This window comes from Dromiciops gliroides, chromosome 2, assembly GCF_019393635.1.
Source record: "Dromiciops gliroides isolate mDroGli1 chromosome 2, mDroGli1.pri, whole genome shotgun sequence".
NCBI lineage: Eukaryota > Metazoa > Chordata > Mammalia > Microbiotheria > Microbiotheriidae > Dromiciops > Dromiciops gliroides.
In genome coordinates, this window is record NC_057862.1 from 24,689,621 (window position 1) to 24,709,626 (window position 20,006).

General features: G+C 45.2%; 1 protein-coding gene across 1 annotated transcript in view; it reads left to right on the forward strand.

Annotated features, from left to right (window-relative positions):
* Positions 1–543: 543 nt before the first annotated feature.
* ZNF365 (zinc finger protein 365) overlaps positions 544–20,006 on the forward strand; it is a 29,625-nt gene continuing 10,162 nt past the window's right edge. The window contains 2 exon segments of the mRNA XM_043983981.1: positions 544–698; positions 5,473–6,207. Coding sequence (XP_043839916.1) covers positions 5,486–6,207 — 722 coding nt within the window. The 5' untranslated portion in view covers positions 544–698; positions 5,473–5,485.

A 20,006-nucleotide genomic window follows, 5' to 3' on the forward strand; every position in this document is an offset into this window, starting at 1 on the left:
GGTTGGGTTTGGGGGGCCTGCACCCCTTTCCCCCTCTTCCCTAGGACCGGTGACGAGCGTGACACCCCCAGGATCCCCAGCCCGTCCTTGCTGGGTCTAGCAGGTTCCCCCACTCGGGGTGGCATCCTGAGTGCCCTCCGGGCAGTGCCCGGGGCCCATCCGGGTGCTGCAAGCACTGAGCTCGGCAGTCAGTGCCTCAGCACCTCGGTCCGTCAGGTGCATGCCCGTCCCATCACCTCCGAGGCCTGAAGCCGGACGCCGCCGGGAAGGGGGCGGGCAGGAGCGCGGACGCCGCTCGGGTCGGCTCAGCTCGGGTCCGGCCCGGTCCGGCCCGGCTCCGCAGCGCGCTGACCGAGGCCGAGCGCGGCTCCCCGCAGCCCGCCCGCTTGCCGGCCCTCCCCCCGCTCCGTCCGCCCGCTCGGCTCCCCCCGCCCCCAGCTCCCCCGGTCTGCTCCTCCCCCCCGACCCGGGCCACCGCCAGCTCGCCTCGATCCCCGCCAGCCAGCCCCAGCCGCCGCCGCACGCTCCGCCCTGGGCGCCGCTCGGGCCCCGCCGCGGGGAGGGGGGGGTTCGGGGAGGGAGGGCGTCAGTGCCGCGGGGTACCGGGCTCAGCCTGATTTACGGCTCTGCTGAAAACCGCTTCCTCCGAGCCGCAGCCGAGCCTCCACCCGGCCGCCGCCGCCGCAGCAACAAGTCTGGTAAGTCGGTGGGTGCAGAGGCTGCGAGCAGCAGCTGCGCGCCCTGCCCACCGGGGCGTCCTGCCCGCCGGGGCGCCCTGCCCGCCGGGGCGCCCTGCACAGCCCGCCCGGCATGGCCTGCACCGGCCGGCCCTTCCCCGGGGGCGTGGGGTGGGGTGGAGAGCTGGGGGCCCTGATGGGGAAGGGGGAGGGGAGGGACAGGGCTGGGGGCAGCTTGCAACAGTCGCGGCAGACGCGTGGGCAAGGCGCTATTTAGGTTATTCGGGTCCCCTGGGCTCACAACCCCCCAGAACCCGAGCCCACACTCAGCAGCGCGGGGGAAGGAGGTGGGGATTGGGCAGCCAGCATCCGAGAGTCACCGCTGCCTTCCCAGCAGCACCATCCCCTCCTCCTCCTCCCCCTTCTCTAGCAACCCAGGAAAAAATCGCCATCAAACCACTGGACTGATGTTGCCTTCTGCCCCCCTCTTTACACTCCTGTGTGGATCAGAACATGTGACGTCCTCTGCCTTTTTTCCCCCCTTCCAGCGAATGCTTTCCCTTTAGCACATCTATTTAAGCTTATCTTCTTCACCAGCAATCCATTCCCTCACCCCTACAGCTGGTCAGGTCAGAAGCCATCAGCTCCTACTTCTCCATCCAGCAACCTCTAACCCCCATCGCGTACCCTCCTGAGCACCCCTTAGTCCGAAGACACTTTCCTTATCACGCCCCTATCATCATCAGCCCCCTTCCCCTCTCCCAGGCATTAGTCCCAGTGGGCCTTTGCAAAAGCTAGCCAGCCAATAAATGAGTTTGTTACCGGCTTTCCCTCTGGATGCCAAGAAGTCAGTTGGTTTGGAGAGTGTGGCATGCGCGCTGTTTGAAGCTCCCTTGCAGCCCTAAGTGTTTCTGGAACTCTTGCTGAGGCTGGGCTCCCCAACATCCGTGCTTTTCTAACATGACATCCCCTAGCCAAGACTCTGCATGCAGGTTAAATTGGGGATAGAAACCATTCACCTGCCCAGTGAAGTCTGGGAACAGTTTGGGGTTGCTATTGTTGCCTAGGTGAATACCATTAATTCCTATAAGAAAACAAGAGCTGCTAGTTATTAAGAGTCTTCTTGGAGAACTGCCTTTAAAAAACTGTATACCTGAGGAGATTTACATTAGGAGCATATATTTAAAGTTGGAAAGAATCCCAGGGGTCATCTGATTCAACCATCGAGTTTCTAATGGTAGTTCCCATTTCTATAAAGCCTCGCTGGCTTCCTAACCTGAGGTTCAGTGCATAGGTTTCAGGGGGATCCCTGAAACTAGATGGTTTAAAAAAGGACTTTATTATTATTACTAATCTTTGGTTTCCTTTGTCAGTCAGTCAACTAGTATTTATTAAGTGACTGCTTTGTGCCAGGCACTCTGCTAAGCTCTGGGGAGCAAAAAAAAAAAAAAAAAAAGGCCAAATAGTCCCTGTCCTCAAGGAGGTCACAGTCTAATGGGAATAACTATGAAGAAACAAGAGATATGCAGGATGAACTGGAGGTAATCAACCAGGAGAAGGCATTAGCATTTAACCATTGAGGATACACAATATTTACTCGCAGTAGGGTGCATAGACTTCACCCAATGATGCATAGCAAAAAGAAGTTAAGGACCACTTCTATATACAAATAGCTGCCCTCCCAACTGTCCCATGAAGAAGGCAGTACAGTCATTCCTATTTTCTGGATGAGGAAACTGACACTCCAGAAGATTAAGTGACTTGCCTACAGCCATACAGAACAAGCCAAGATTTGAACCCACATCTCCTGTTTTTAAATACTGCACTCTTTTCCCAGAATATTTGCATAGCATTCAATGAGCATACTTGTTAAGTCTATTGCATGGCACAAGCATTCTGTTAGGAACCAAGGATTCAAAGAGTATCCCTCAAGAAGCTTACATTTATTCTCCTGCCAGGATCCTGGGCTGGTTGCATGTTTTTTGGTTGCTTTTTGTTGTTGTTGTTGTTGTTGTTGTTGTCATTCAGTCCTATTTGATTCTTCATGCGCCATTTGGGGTTTTCTCAGCAAAGATGCTGGAGTAGTTTACCATTCCCTTCTCCAGCTCATTTTACAAATGAGGAAACTGAGGCAAATAGGGTTAAGTGACTTGCCCAGGGTCATACTGCTAGTAAGTATCCTAGGCCAGATTTGAACTCAGGTCTTCCTAACTCTAGGTAAAGTGCTCAATCCTAGGCTGCATGTAGTTGTAATAATTTGTCTATATTAAATTGACATTTGTTGAATTGGGCAAAGTATGCACCCCAACCAAAGGTCTCCTTTGTTGAAGCATTCAGCAATAGGGTATCAGGACTTTCTGGACTGTTTAGGCAGACTGTTTGGATGTTCTTCAAAGTTCGTGGCCAAAAGGCTTTTCCTTGTGTTGTCCTAAACCGGACTTTGCCCGAGGCTGGAGAGAAGATGCAATTTGCAGGTTCAGGAATTACCATTGATTGGTTGTCTCATTACTTATTATTATTATTTAAGCCACTGCTTGCAGTTGGAAAAGACAGCTGGGTTTGCTTTTCTTGGGACCTATTTTGAAAACAAATGTGTTTTCCATAGACAACTGTCCCCACTTTGTCTGCTTCATTACTCCAATATTTCTTGACTTCGTATGCATGACTATCAGCCTGGATCAGCAAAGTGAGCTGGAGCCTTCTGTCTATTAGGAAGGAAACCTGGGAAGTCAGAGACTTAGGATTCTGATCCCAGCCCTGCCAAGGTGGTGTCATAGAAGACACCAGGACCTGGACATGCACAGCCTGGGGCTCCCAGCCCTGAGTTGAACAAAGTATGTGTCCCATCCAAAGGGGTCCTTTTTACATTCATTCCCCTGCTGAGATCGTGGGCAGGCTGCCTCTATTTGCAGTAGTTCATGGATACTGAATTGACATTTGTCAAATTGAACAAGGTATGCATCCAAAGGCCTCCTTTCATATGCATGTGCCATAGAAATATGAACAATTATTACTGTTGGTCAGTGCCTCTGCATTCACATCTGTAAGGTAGATGGATGACAGCCCCTTTATATTGAAAATGAGATCATGGTAACAAGAGGACTTTGAAAACTGAGAAAACCTCACAACACAATAATAATAGTCAGCATGCATTTTACTTCATATGCCTCATTTCATTCAGTCCTCAAAATATCAGGGTATGGGAAGCAGCTGATGGAGACCAATCTCCAAACCAAGAAGACCTGGGTTCAGGTGTTGCCTCTCCCATGTGCTGGTTCTGTCACCCTGAGGCCAATCCCATCACTTCTCTGTCCCCTGGGTAAACACTAAGAACTAAGTAGTTCTGACCTCCTTCTGTGGAGAGAATTTCCTTCCCTGGGATTTCCCTATTTATCCTAATGAAACCACAGTTCTCTCCCTGTCCCTTATCCCTTCTCAAAATAACCCTGTAATATCGGTGTTGCTAGTAAGCTGTGAAAAGTCTAGACCTGTGATTTCATCCATGTAGGGAATTCCCCCAGTGTAAGATCTCACCACTATACCTGTAACTTTTCATCTTAGAAAGTCAGCTGGGGACTCGTAGAGGTTATGGCCAAGATGTATCAGACTCGGGACTTGAATCCAGGTCTTTCTGATTCCAAGGTACCATCTAGTCTCTCTAGGTGCAGGCATTTATTGAATGTACATTTTCTAGATGAGGAAATCGATGCCCCCTCCTCGTTGCCATCTCCTGATTTCCCTGGCTCCCTCCAAGTGCCAGCAACAAATCCCACCTCTTACAGGAAGCCTTTCCAGGTCCTTCATTCCTGTGCTTTCTTCTCTCTGTTGATTATTTCCATTTTATCTCGTTTGCATGTTGTGTCCCCTATTAGGTTGTGAGCCCCCTGAGATCAGGGACTGCCTCTGACGTCTTTTCTGTGTCCCCCATGGCTCAGCACAAGTATCTGGTACACAGAAAGTGCTTCATACATGTTTATTGTCTGACTGGCTAGTCAATGGACCCCATATAGTCAGTAAGGAGTAGAACCAGGATTTGACCTTGAGTCCTGATCCTCAGTCTCATACTCAGTTCCAGTGTGCCTTGATGTCTCCCATACACAGGTGCATTTTGAGCAGGAAGGCTATAACCCCAGCATAGTGTGCTACTTTGTCCTGGGGCATTTTGGCTTTCCAGAATTGTAAAGTTCCCCTTGCACCAATAAGGGAAATGTCTGGACCAGCCATAATCCTAACAGTCAAATAATTGAAGAGAGGATGTCTGTGTAGACAATAACAGGAACCCGTTTTGGAGAGACATGGAAAACGTATGTTTCTGAAGCTGGCTTCTAGTTACTGACGTTGATCCATTCTATGCAGCTGCCCAAGTCAAAGCCTTCTGACACCTCCCACCCCCAACTGTGCCTCTGCACTTTACCCCCTGGGCCTTTTCCCTATTTGTCAAATGGAGGGGGCTGGACTAGATACCCCCTGAGGATCAATAAGGGAGTTCTTACCTGTTTTTACGTCTATGGTAACACCTATGGTGATGCGAAGGTAATCTAGTGAAGCCTGGGGCGGGGGGAGGGGCGGCCTTCTCAGAATTCTTTTAAATTCATTCCATAAAATACCTAGGCTTTCAAAGGAGACCAATTCTATTGAAATATAGTTGCCAAAATCTATTTTTAAAATCCAATTCATGGCTTCTAGCTCAAGAAACCCTGGCCTGGACAACCTCTGCTGTCTATTCTAGCTCTGACATCTGTGGTATTTGAATATACATAGAAACTCTCTGGTCTTTCTCCCCGCCCCCTTCCAGGATTTTTAGAGTAATGCAACAGAAGGCTTTTGAGGAAAATCGATACCCCTGGCAGGAGTCATTTGAAAATGTCGCGGTGTGCCTCCCCTTCCGCTGCCCACGGTGTGGAGACCATACCCGCTTCAGAAGCTTGTCGTCCTTGAGGGCCCATCTGGAGTTCAACCACAGTTATGAAGAGAGGAGCCTCATGACAAAATGCAGCCTCTTCTCTCCCCTCAAGGACCCAGACCTGATCACATCGTCGGAACCCCTGAAATTGGGGAGCGGCGGCCGAGCGGTCAGGCAGAAATCGAGCTATGTGAACTTGTGTAACCTGTCCCGAGAAAACCTAAAGGACAGGAAGTCCCTCCAGGTGGTGGCCGAGAGGCCTGTGTCTTTCGTGCCCGTCTACACTTCCATTGACTCCTTGGGTGGCCCACGGTCCAGCCCTGGGCTTCCCTCCACGGATGCCAAAGCTTCCTTTGAGGCCCACGTGAGGGAAAAGTTCAATCGGATGGTCGAGGCAGTGGACAAGACCATCGAGAAGAGGATCGACAAACTGACCAAAGAGCTCGCGCAAAAGACTGCGGAACTGTTGGAAGTCCGGGCAGCTTTTGTGCAGCTAACTCAGAAAAAACAGGAAGTGCAGAGGCGAGAGAGGGCTTTGAATCGGCAGGTGGACGTGGCGGTGGAGATGATAGCAGTGCTGAGACAACGGCTTACCGAGTCTGAGGAGGAGCTGCTCCGGAAAGAAGAGTGAGTGACAGGGGGAGCAAGAGGGAGGGCGCAGGCTCCTAGGGACAATTGCATCCGCCAGCAGACTTTCTTTTTATGTTCTTGTTAACCCAATGCCTCTTTGACGCTACCCAGTCTAGCGGTTTCTGAACCTAGCATGGGTTGGAATGGGTAAATTTACCCAGAGTGTTGAGGTGGAGGGGGTGGGCAGGAATAAATCCCCCATACTCATAGGTCAGGAGCAGGGTTGGGCCTAGAGTCAGGGAAAACCTGGGTTCAAATATGACCTCAAGACACCTAATAGCTGTAGGACCCTGGGCAAGGCACTTAACCTCAGTTGGCTCATTTGCCTCCGTTTCCTCATTTATAAAATGAGCTGGAGAAGAAAATGGCAAACCACACCGGTATTTTCATCACTGACACAAATGAATAACAAAAACACCCCTAGGTCATCATGAGTTTTCTAGAGGCAACATGGCCAACTTGACTGATGCTTCAAATAAGAAGATGGGCAGGGACAAAAGCATCTCCCAGTGTAGTACTCATGAGGGCCTTGAGATTTCACACCTTTGAACAGAGCTCTGGTTGCCCTGCCTTAGTTACTGTTCCACTCTCCTTTTGCTTTTCCATCCCCATCAACATTTTCCTCATCTTTAAAATGAGAAGATGGGACTAGATCTAGGTTCCCTTGATCTCTCATAGTGAGAACAAACCTATAATTTTGTCCTCTTTCTACTAACATAAATCATAGCCAGTTTGGTCCAAAGGAAAGAGAGCTGGGTTTGGAGTCAGGGACCTTGGATTAGAATTCTGCTTCTGCTGCTCAATACATTTGTGGTCCTCAGGTTCCTTATCCACACCCCCTCCACCTCCAACAGTGGGTGGCCCGAGGTCTCTGTTAGCTCTTTTCTTTCCTTTTTTTTTTTTTTTTTACAGGGCAATGGGGGTTAAGTGACTTGCCCAGGGTCACACAGCTAGTAAGTGCCAAGTGTCTGAGGCAGGATTTGAACTTAGGTCCTCTTGAATCTAGGGCCAGTGCTTTATCTACTTCGCCACCTAGCTGCCCTCTGTTAGTTCTTAATCTATGATTCTGTAACTTCTGGGGCTTCCTGGATAGTCTTTGAGAATCACTCAAGAGTGCTTGAAAAATCCTCCTCTCTGAAATGTTATTGTGGGGTAGAGGCGGTCCACTGACTGTTTCACTGGAATAGCTTGGACTGGTTATAGAAAAAGAAATTCTGAGAGACTAAGTTCCCAGCCTGATCCATTTTTTAGCCATTTTTTAGCCAAGCTAGTAATTGTCAATAAATGAGGTCAATTGCCTCTCAGTGACCAAAGAAACACACACACACACACACACACACACACACACACCCTCCGAAGTTAAGGGTGAAAGCATCTTTTATAATGATTAACAAGATGACAGAGCAAAATCTCAAGCAGTATAGGTGTCTTCTTCTGATTTACTGGTTCAATGAGGAGGTAGGATAATTGTCCTTTCAGTTCCTCCCCATTACATCATTGGGAGATGAGATCCGTCCTCAGGTGATGAGATTGGTTATCAGGCAATGAAATTAGGTGATGGGAATAGTCTGCAGGTGACAAGATTAGTCAGAAGGCATGAAAGTACAACAGTTTATATTGATGAGACTGACCTTTAGGTTAATTAGGTTTCTCTGGAAAATGAACCACCTAGCTGCCCTAACCAGCACAGTGACTATTTTCCCACAGCCCCTTTAACGTTTGTCATTTTCTCTTTTTTTGGTCAGCTTTGCCAATCAAAATCTGACATCCAAATTCAGCTCAATCGAATTTTGGTTTTGTTCATTAGTTTTTCAGTTGTGCCTGACTCTTCATGATCCCAATTGATCCCAATTGGGCTTTTCTTGGAGATGCTGGAGTAGTTTGCTATTTCCTTCTCCAGTTCATTTTATATATGAGGAAACTGAGGCAAACAGGGTTAAAGTTACTTGCCCAAGATCACAGAGCTAGTAAGTGTCTGAGGTCAAATGTGAATTCAAGTATTCCTGACTCCAGGCCCAGCACTCTATCCACTAAATCATCTGTGTGATTCCTAGGCAAACAGAGGTTAAGTGACTTGCCCAGGGTCGCATAACTAGTAAATATCTGAGGCTGGATTTGAACTCAAGTGTTCTTGACTCTAGGCCCAAGAATTTATCCATTGAGCCACCTAGCTACTCTAAGAACATTCGTGTGACTATTTTCCCACGGCCCCTTCAATATTTGGTTTTTTTAAGGGTGGGGTGTTCAGCTTTGCTAATTAAAGGAGTATGAAGTGGGACCTCAGGATTTCTTTAACTTTCATTTTTCTAACCAGTAGTGATTTTTAGAGTAATTTTTCACATTATTTTTGATTCATAGCTTCAGTTTCTTCCTTTTAAAACTACCTGTTCTCATCCTTTGATCATTTAGCAATTGGGGAATAGCTCTTATTCTTAAAAATTTGAACTAATTCCTTATCTATTTTGGAAATGAGATCTTGCTGCAAAGGTTCTCACCCCCCAGTATGACTTTCCCTTCTAATTTTAGCTTTATTATTTTTGTTTGTAAAAAAAAATCATATATATTTTTTGGACCTAAATATTGTGTGAGGTGCTGATTTAAACCTGATTTCTGCCATGCTGTTTTCTTGTTTTCCAAGCAGGTTCTGTTAGACAATGGGTCCTTACTCTTGTAGTCAGAATCTTTGAGCTTATCACACAGCAGGCTACTAAGTATCTTTGCTTGTGAATGTTGTGAATCCATTCTGCTCATCAACTTCTCTTTTTCTTCCCATCATTTTGATGATTCCTACCTTGGAGTATACTTTGAGACCTGGTGCTCCTCTGGGTGGCCCCTTTTAGAAAGGACCTTATAAACTAGACACTATCCAGAGGAGAAAAAGCAAGATAGCGGAGGAACTTGAGTTTAAGCCACGTGAAGATCAATTAAAGGAATTGACCATGTTTAGTCTGGAGCATAAGAACAGAATCAGATCTTCTTTGGTGGGGGGAGACTTCCATTTTTTGTCTTTGTATTCCCCATACATAGTATGGAGACTGGCACAAGTTAGGTACTAAGTGAATGAATGAATGATATTCATTCTCAAAAAAGTAGACTTGGGAGGGGGGCACATGCTAGCTATTTTCAAGTATTTGAAGTGGTCTTATATGGAAGAGGAATTATACTTCTTCCATTTGGTCCCAGATCCAATGGGAGAAATTTACAAGGAAAACCTCATTACCATTTGAGTTGACCAGAGGTGGAATGGGCTGTCTTGGGAAGCTCTCATTAGAGGATTCCAAGCAAAGATGGCATTACTCCTTGTTGGCTTTGATACAGAGGGAACTCTTACTCAGTTATGGGTTCAATTAGATGGTTCCTGGGCCCCCCTCCAGCTCTTAGATCCTTGGATCCTGTGGGAGTAGGACTTTAAAGATTCAGTGAGAATTCTGTAGACAAAGAGAGGGCAAGAGAACATTACAGGTGTAAGGAAGAAGGACAAAGCACAGACATGGGGAAGTGTAGGGTAGGTATTGGGACAGTGAGTGTGGCTGTAGCATAGGTTACATGTAGAAGGGTTAGTAGATAATGCTGGGAAAGGAGGAACTAGTAGCACAGGATTGTAGAAGGTGGCCTTGAATGCTTGAATCCTTTCTTTAAAGGAAATAGGATTTTTGACACTCTCAGAGCTGTGATGGAGGAAGACAAATGTATAAAGGATGGTTTGAAGGAGGCAGAGATTTGGTGGCAGGAACACCTGTAGCCAACCAAGCAGTAAGCATGTAGCTAGCTAGTAAGCATCAGTTATCTTAAGAGGAAATTGTGCTGGTAGGTGATACTGAGAGACTGGGCGAAACTGGGAGTAGCAGGAATGGAGAGCGGATAGGTACAAGGGATGTGGCTGAGGTGGAATCATCCCGACTTGTTAGGTGGGCAGGAGAAGTGATCGATGTGGAAGTGTTACAACTTACCCCATCTGAGAGTGTAGCAGGAAGGGTCTTGGATTCAAAGTCAGAGGACCTGGTTTTGAATCTTTGGGCAAGTGGTCACTTTCCCTCTCTGGGCCTCAGTTTACTCACTTGTAAAATGAGGGGTTTGACTGGATGACCGCAGAGGATCTCTCTAGCTATCAAGCCTTGATGCTTTGATGTGACTTGTGTTGAGTTATGAGCCACAGGTTCTGGTGGTAGAGAAATTCAAAGAAGGCAGAGGTTACCCTGGGGAGGAGTAGACTAGAAGATTCCAAGGAGTAAGGTGTGGAGCCCTGTTCTCACATTCCCAGGACCTGGCTTCAGATCTTACCTCTGTCCCTTACTGGCCATGGGCCTTTGGGCTAGTCCCCTAAATTGATTGGAATTTCTGCTTCTCCCTCTATAAGATGAAGGTCTTGGGCTAAATGATTTCTCAGTTTCAATGTTCAATAACAGATTTCCCTCCTCTCCCCCAAATGTGAACTTGGCCTTAAATGGTAGGGAGGATTTTAATGAGGGGCAGGGGAGAAGGGCATGGCGGGGACAAAGAGGAACAACAGCACAGACGAGGGATCTGGCCTTGGAATCAGGGAGACCTGGGTTCAAGTGCTGCCTCTGACACAAACTAGTGTGTTCCAAGGGCAAGTTAGTTTAGTGTTTCAGTGTCCTGGCAACTCTCTTAATATTTTAAGACAGGTTTGTGGTTCAGCATCCAGAGATTGAGTTTCTACACCAGAATTTCCACACTCATATAAAATTGCAAGTTCTTCCCTCTCCCCTACTCCCAATCATTACCCTCCCACCCCTAACAAAACCCAAGCAGCATAAGTGATATGAAATAGCACCGAATGTTAGAACCAGGCAGGAGCTGAGAGATCATCCAGTGCAACCTTCTGTCTATAAACAGATAAGGAAACTGAAGGCCAGCGAGGAGGTAACTCACCTCAGGGGATCAGTTTCTACTGCTGGAAGAGTGGGGGCTGGGCCAATGAGTGAGAGACAGGAGCTCCAAGGAGGGACTGGGGGTTTGGTTGCTGGAGGAGGAAGTGCATGCTGTTGAATTTCTAACTGGGACATCCTATGCTGAAAGTAGTATGACTGCTGAGGGGAAGAAAGACTATGACAGGCAGAGATAGATAGGCAGGAAGACAGACAGGATGGATGGATGGATGGATGGATGGATGGATGGATGGATGGATGGATGGATGGATGGATGGATGGATGGATGGATGGATGGATGCGTGCATGGATGGATGGATGGATGCGTGCATGGATGGATGGATGGATGCGTGCATGGATGGATGCGTGCATGGATGGATGCATGGATGCATGGATGCATGGATGGATGGATGGATGGATGCATGATGCATGGATATATGGATGGATCTATGGATGGATGCATGTAAAGACAGAAATACATGGAGATATACATACATATGTAGAAACATAGAGATATAGATAGATGGTGATACAATATAGTTAAATAATAAATAGACAGATGACAGAGGGGCCATTTATTAAGTGTTTACTATGCACCATGAACTGGGCTAAGCACTGGGTATATAAATACAAACAGACAAGAGAGTTCTTACCCTCATGGAGCCTCCATTACGATGGGAAAAGAAAACACAGAAAGCTGGAAGTAGGCAGTGAGAGAGCAAGGTCACTGTGGAGGGGGAGGAAAAGTCTGGAGGATGAGTTGAGGCCTCTGTGAGGGAGGAGAAGCATGGTGAGGGCCTTTCCTGAGAGATAGAGATAAGGGACGGCATGAGGATGCTGGTGGCTGAGGTCCCCAGGGCTGAGGGAGGAAGCACCTTCAGAAAGGTGCTGACAGCACCCACTGTGCTTTCCATCCTGGGGCAGGTCCCAGCTGCCCTGCCCTGATTATGGCTCTGCCTGGACTGGACTTCCTTGATTGGGAGTGCAGGACTTTTCCTACTCTCCTGCTGTCCTTCAACCCACTCTTCCAGAGCAGGTCAGAGTCCATGGGATGGAAGACCCATTGTGGTACTTATTCTCTGTTCAACCTTGGCTTTCACCTTTAAACCTCCTTATACCACAACCTCAAGTCTACAAATCAATCAGTAAACATTTATTAAACATCTAAACAGCACCAAATTTGGGGGATATAAAAACAAAAATGAAACATTCTCTGTCTTCTAGGAGTGTCCATTGTATTATAAGAGGCAACATGTACATGGATGGATGGATGGATGGATAGATAGATGGATGGGTACATCAGTGCATGGGTAGATGGATAGATGGATAGATGGGTGAATGGGTGAGTGAGTGGATGGGTTCATGGGTGGATGGATGGATGGATGGATGGATGGATGGATGGATGGATGGATGGATGGATGGATGGATAAATAGATATGCACACACATACACAAATTAAATTCCAGATAGTTTTAGGAGGGAGGGTGCTAATAGCTGGGGGTGGGGAGCAGGAAAAGCTCCCATAAGTAGGACATGCACCCAAGCTGAGCTTTGGAAGAAACAAAGGGTTCAAAGGATGAAGGGGAGAGCATTCTGGCCCGAGGACAGCCTGGGTAAACACCTGGATCCAGGAGGTGGAATGCCCAGTGTGAAGAAGAGCAGAGAAGCCCATGAGGCTGACCCTTGGCTCTGCTATCCCAGCACTCAATTGGGATTCTGAGCCTGGTTCATTTCAGAATGGCCTTCACTGATGCTTTGAAAGAGATGGAGGAGGAAGAAGATACTGGTAGATGCCGGAGGTGTTGAGAAATAGTGGGGCCATCAGGTGAAACTTTAAAAGAAGACTGGGTTGTGCTATTGCCCTCATTTTCTGACAAGTACTTTAAACTGCCATCCTCACAGCAGTCAATACCCAGTCACATTATAGGATGATGAACCAGGCTCTTTTAGACGCAGTCATCCCCCACTAAACCCCTCCAGTGTCTTTGCCAAGAAAACCCCAAATGGGGCCACAGAGTATCTGCCTGCACCATGTCAGGTCCTCTGCCTCCATCACTGGGCCGGCTGCCAGGACCCAGCACTAAACCCTCCTTTGTAATCTGACCCAGGCTCATGTGGGTCTGGAGTAGACAGGGGAATGTTGGACAGAGTAGCTTGCTTGTTTCACCCAATCCCCCTCTCTGCTTAATTAGTTTGGATTTATACCCTATCAGTTTAAGACAGAAGCAGGTATGACCTGCCTGCCTGCCTGCCCGTGGAGAGTAACTATCAGGGGAGCAGGGTGATAAAAGTGATCTCACTTTTAATTGGCTTCCCCTCTGGTTGGGCAGGGCTGGTATTTATTTCTTCCTAACTGGTATTTATACAAATGGGGCAGCATTGTGCGTCGTCAACTCCATCTTGCATCTGATCCGTCTTGGCACAGCCTCAAACAAGTGTGGTAGATCTAAAGTGTCAGACTTGACTGAAAAAAGGGGTGGGACTTGTTTCAGAATTGTTCTGGGTCGGAGGGAATTTCTGGAACCTGATCAACAAAGAGGGTGCACGATTCACTTGTTCCCTATGAGGGGTCACTGGCCAAGAGCCCCAGTTCTTTTTAGCCATCTTGAGGAGGCCACCAGCTTGGTGGCAGCTTTCCATTGTCCAGGGAGGAGTCAGCTTCAGTGTGTGACCAAACTCACCACTGTCTGAGGACTTGGGTGATCAGTAAACAGATTCATTTTGATCTCCAGGATTTCTCCTATTTTTTTTTTAAGTTTCGAGTTTTTGAACCTGTGGGTCAGAAGAGGTTGGAAATACTTTGGTGGTTATTTAATTTGTCCATTTATATGTTTGTGTATGTGTGTGTATATGTGTTAGTTACAGGGAGGTGAGGGGCAAGCTAACAAAGTTTAGTATAAAAAGAGAAGAGGGATTTTTGCGGGGTGGGAGTCCCTAACTGAATGATTTGTTCTTTTATTTTTGGTCTGAACCTATGATTTAATTGGTATGAGGTACTCTAGGGAACAACTGATACAGGTTGATACCTGCTCTGTAACTTACTGTCATAGAGAGTTCCAGGGGCCCTGTAAAGTTAGGTGACTTGTCCAGGGTCACACTGCCGATAGGTGTTAGAAACAGGACTTGGATCCAGGGTGTTCTGTTTCCCAGGCTGGTTCTCTAACCACTGTGTCACACTGTCTCTGATATTGTCTGAATAATCAACCTAGGGACCTAGTGGTGAGAGGGAGACTAAATTGTGGGCATTCCACATGGTCCACTGCTCTCTTCCAGATAGCAAGAAAAGGTAGGAAGGCTACAACAGAAGAGACCACAGGCAGAAGTTACCCACAGTCGGCAGCCATGGAAGGCTGTGGTATGTATTCAGTTCAGTTCAACAGCATCCATCCAGGGCCACCTATCTAATAGCATACTTGGCAGTGGAGAGACAAGGCAAAAAATGAAGGGGCCCCACCCACCACAGACTTTTCGTTCTTTTAAAAAATATATTTTGGGGAATTCAGCAATCCTCAGCCAACACATTTACTATCTAAAGAACAAGAAAGAGGCCTGCATAAGAAAATGTGGACCTAGGTGTGGTTTTTAAAGGCTGTGTTAAATGTTATAAGGGAGTAACAAAACTGTGATGAATAGGTCTCATTCTATGCATCCTTTGTGTTTGCTGCTGAATATTTTTAAGGTGCTTTTCTGTTTAAAAGAAAACAACTTTGAGAGCAAGAACTGGATTTTTTGTTTGTTGGTTTTGTTTTTTGGTTTCTTTCTTTGTTATTCCCAGTGATTGCCACAATCCCTGGCCCATAGTGGCCCTTTAATAAATGCTTGCATTCCTTGGGGATCAGGGAGAACACAATATGTACCCAGATAAGTAAATGCAAAGTCATTTGGGGGGGCTGAACACCAATGGTGGAATCCAGAAAGGCTTGTGTGGGCCTTGGGGTAGTGTTGGAGAGATGTCTGCTCTCCCTGATGAGATTCCAGGGCTATTAAGGTATGGGAGTGGAACTAACATATGTCATGTTTGAAAGCCCATGGCTGCTTTGTTTACTTTATTTCATTTAAGCCTCTGTCAGGCAGAAAGAAGCTTAAGGGATTATTATTCCCAGTTTACAGATGAAGAAACTGAGGTTTAAGAAGGTTATATGGCCTGTCGATGGTCACCCAACTAATACAAAAATAAATGTCAGAGGGGAGTAGCTAGCTGGTACAGTGAATAAAGCACTGGCCCTGAATTCAGGAGAACCTGATTTCAAATCTGGCCTCAGACACTTGACACTAGCTCTGTGACCCTGGGCGAGTCACTTAACCCTCATTGCCCCACAAAAAATAAAAAAAATAAATGAATGAATGAATGAAAAAACAAACAAACAAATAAATAAATAAATTCCAGAGGCAAGATTTGAACCCAGGTCACCCTGACTCTGTTTTTTTTTAACCAAATGAATGTGGTAAGAGGTCAGGAAATGGTTTTCTGCACTTAATGTCCATCTGCATAGGAACTAGGTGCTGAATGCTAAGGGAATTTTCATTTTCACTTTTAAGATATTCCTGTTCTAAAGGTTAAGTAGAAAGGAAAATCTTACCTTTGGCACTTATTCTTTGTGAACATTGCTAGCACTGTTTGACTATAGGCCCAGTGCTCTATCCCCTAAACCACCTAGCTAGCATTGGAGATAGCTCTTCCTTACTCATCTAGCTGTATTTAATTTCATCTTCATTGATGGTACATTCAGTCTTTTCAATTTTGATACTGGTAATTTGGTTTTCTTCCTTCTTTAAAAAACCAAATTGATAAATTTAGCTATTTGTAGGGTTTTTTTTTGTTGTTGTTGTTTGTTTGTTTTGGCAGGGCAGTGAGGGTTAAGTGACTTGCCCAGGGTCACACAGCTAGTAAGTGTCAAGTGTCTGAATCCGGATTTGAACTCAGGTCCTCCTGAATTCAGGGCCAGTGCTTTATCCACTGCACCACCTAGCTGCCCCAATAGGTTTTTTAAAATAAAATTTGCTCCTAGTTTTATTTATTCAATTTTTTACTTTCAATTTTATTAATCTCTCCTTTGATTTCCCAGATTTTCATTTTGGTGCTTAATGGACTTTTTTAATTTGTTCATTTTCTAGTTTTTTTTAAAGTTACACTTGTAATTAATCTGCTCTTTCTCTATTTTATTGATATACAATTTTAGAGATATAAATTTTCCCCTAAGTACTACCTTGAATGCGTCCTACAAATTTTGGTATGTTATTTCATTGTTGTTATTGTTAAGGCTAAAATTCTAGCTAGTCTGTCTAAAATATCTAAGGAGTGGTCGCCAATAAATTATAAGCTTTAGCAAGAGTTAGACTTTTAAGCATTTATTAAGGAGAATAAGAATTTGGTAAAGAGAGAGAGAAAGGCCTAGATTCATCTATCTATTAAAGGGAGAGTGCATTTCTAGTTCCCTTCTCCACCAGAGTCCTCAGGAAAAAGTTCCAGTCAGAGCGCCAGGCTTTTCCCTTCTTCCTCCCACAAGCAGACGTCACTTCCTGACGCCAAAGAAAAGACTCCTAGTCTTGCCCTCAAAGACCTTCACTTCATTGCGGAGCTTTTCTACAGTAAGTCTTCAGCAGGTGGCGTCATTCCAATCATTACATTATCTTCTTTAATGAAATTATTGATTGTTTTTATTATTTGTTCTTTGACCTACTTGTTCTGTAGGATTAGATTATTTAGTTTCCAATTAATTTTTAATCTGTTTCCCTGGTCCTTTATTGAATATAGTTTTTATTGCATTATGATCTGAAAAGAATACATTTAATTTCTACTTTTATACATTTGTTTGCGAAGTTTTTATGCTGTAATACAGAGTCAGTTTTTGTTAAGGTGCCATATATAACCAAGAAAAAATGGTATATCCCTTTCTGTTCCCATTCAGTTTTCTCCAGAGGCCTATCATATCTATTTTTTCTAAAATTCCACTTACCTCCTTAATTTCTTTATGATGTATCTTATGGCTAGATTTATCTAGCTCTGAGAGGGAAAAGTCGAGGTTCCCCATTAATATAGTTTTGTCATCTACTTCTACCTTTTCAACATTTAATTTTTCCTTTAAGAATTTGGATCTTATGCCATTTGGTACATATATGTTTAGTATTGATATTACTTCATTATTTATGATACATTTTAGCTTCTTATCTCTTTTGATTTGACTGTCACCCATGCCTTTTTTACTTTACATGCTTGGGGAGTTATTACCCCTGAACTCACTGACAGATTTGAAGCTTATTCTGCTCTAGCCCCTTATTTTTAACTTTGTGTGTATCTCTCTGTTTCAAATATGTTTCTTGTAAACAACATATTGTTGGATTCTGGTTTCTGATGGATTCTATCTGCTTCCCTTTTATTCATCCCATTCCCATTCCCAGTTACGATTTTTAACTGTACATTTCCCTCTATTCTGTTTTCTTCTATCATCCTCTCTCTTTGTTACTCTGTTCCTTAAAAATCTGCTTCTGAATATTGTCTCTGTCTCCATTTTACAGAGGAAGAAACTGAGGTTGAGAGAAAAGAACTTATTTGCCCAGAAGCACTCAGAAAGTGTCCAGAAGGGTCAGCTTTTGTTACTCTTTTCTGTTCCATTAATGTGTCACAATTTATCTACCCATTGTTGGACACTTGTAGTTTCCTGGTTTTTGTTTTTATAATTACCTACAATATTGCTCTGGAGATTTTGAAGAGACAGCACTTTGGGGGTTCTTCTCTAGAATGTTTTCAGGACATGGTCTTGCCAGAGGAATTATGGGCTTGAGTCATCACTGACACCAGGGGCTACTTCGGGGCTTGTGAAGCACTTCATAGATGGGCTTTTGTTTGAATCACACACAACAGCCCTTCGGGGCAGGGGCTCTCACCCTCAATTTTACTCAAAAGGAAACTGACATTTGAACCGGGCATTGACTTACTGGCCCGTGGTCACAAACCTGCTAAGTGTTAGAGATAAGATTGGTAACTGGGTCTCTCCTGACTCTGAGGCTCTAGGTACACTGCTCATTCTGCTTCATCTCCCTCCCACCCCACCTCCACTCCACCCCAACTGCCCCAGTTAGATTTGAATCTCCACAAAGACAGACATTCTTGTTTCTTCCCTGACAGTGTGGTGAGGTTAAATCCTGCTTCTGTTGATCGCTCCCTTTGTGACCTTAGGCAAGAGATTTAGCTCCCCGAAGCTTCAGTAATCTTCATTTGTCAAATGATGGGGTTGGATTAGTTGGTTTTGTGATCTTTTCCCCTTTAAATCAATCCTTCTTTCTCTTCTTGGTGCCTAGAACAGAGCTGTACTCAGCAGGCGCCTAATTGATTGAATGAATAAACGAACAAGTGAATGAAAGAGTAAAATCTCTCAGGTGTCAGAAAACAGTGATGCTATTTGTTACTGCTCCCCTAATAAGCATTTTCTGACTAATTGAGGTGCTGCAGGATTGAACTCAGGTCTTCCTCACTCCAGGTAGTATATATTTCAAAGAAGAGCCTAGGATGAAGCGGAATGAGGCAGGTGGGAGAAGGAAAACCAATATCAATAAGGAAGCCTTGAAATTGAGGAAAGTTGTTGAACAGGGAAAGAAGATGAAATGATTAGAGAAGATTGGATGAGAACAGGTCTATCCATTCAGCGTCTCTATAGTGGCAGCAAGCAAGGAAGACCTCTGGGGGACAAATGATAGAAATAACCAGCATCCCCAGGGTGGCTTGTTAAATATATCTGAGAATTTGCCTGTAAGTGAAAAACAAAGGATACAAACTGCTGAAAAATGTGACTTTGAAAAGAAAAGCCTTGCCTTGGGGAATCAAAGATGGCAGGAGCAATCCATCAATCAAGAAGCATTTATTAAGCACTTACTGTGTGCAGAGCATTGTGCAAAGTGCTAGGGTGACAAACAACAACAGTGTTTATAGCTTATTCTTGTTCAGTCATTTTCAGTTGTATCATGACTCCATTTGTGGTTTTCTTGGCAAAGATACTGGAGTGATTTGCTGTTTCTTTTTCCAGCTCATTTTACAGATGAGGAAACCGAGGTAAACAGGGTTAAGTGACTTGCCCAGGGTCACACAGTTAGTAAGTGTCTGAGTCCGAATTTGAACTCAGGAAGATGAGTTTTCCTGACTTCAGGCCTGGGACTCTATTTGCTGTTCCACCTAGCTGCCCAAAAAGGAAAGCTAGGAAGAAGCCGGGGTATAGAGCATTAATGGGGGGCCAGGGCAGGGGAGGGATTGGTAGCTTGGTGGACCTGAGTTTGACTTTCAGTTCTGTGTGACATTGGTTAATTTCACTCCTTCCAGGGCTTCAGTTTCCTCACCTGAAAATGGGGTGATTGATCTAGAAGGCCTCCAAACTCCCTTCTAGCTCAATATCTGTGACCGTATGAAATCTATGAAAAAGTTTCTGACAACAGGTACCATGAGTTGGTGGGTATCAGTGACTTCTAGGCAGAATACTGATAGACAGACCACTGCACCTGGAGTCAGAAAGAAGAGTTCAAATACACCCTCGGATATCTATTAGCTTATGATCCTGAGCAAGTAACTTAACTGCCTCAGTTTATCTATCTGTAAAATAGAGATAATAAGAGCACCTCCCTCCCACAGTTGTTGTGAGTATAAAATGAGATAAAATTTATAAAGCACTTTGCAACCTTAAAGCACTGTGTAAAATTAGCATTTGTTTTTTTTAATTTGTTTTTGGTTTTTTGTGGGGCAATGAGGGTTAAGTGACTTGCCCAGGGTCACACAGCTAGTAAGTGTCAAATGTCTGAGTCTGGACCTGAACTCAGGTCCTCCTGAATCCAGGGCCGGTGCTCTATCCACTGTGCCACCTAGCTGCCTAGCATTTGTTATTAAAAAACAAATCAGCCTCACCCCCGTCCTAAATAAGGCTG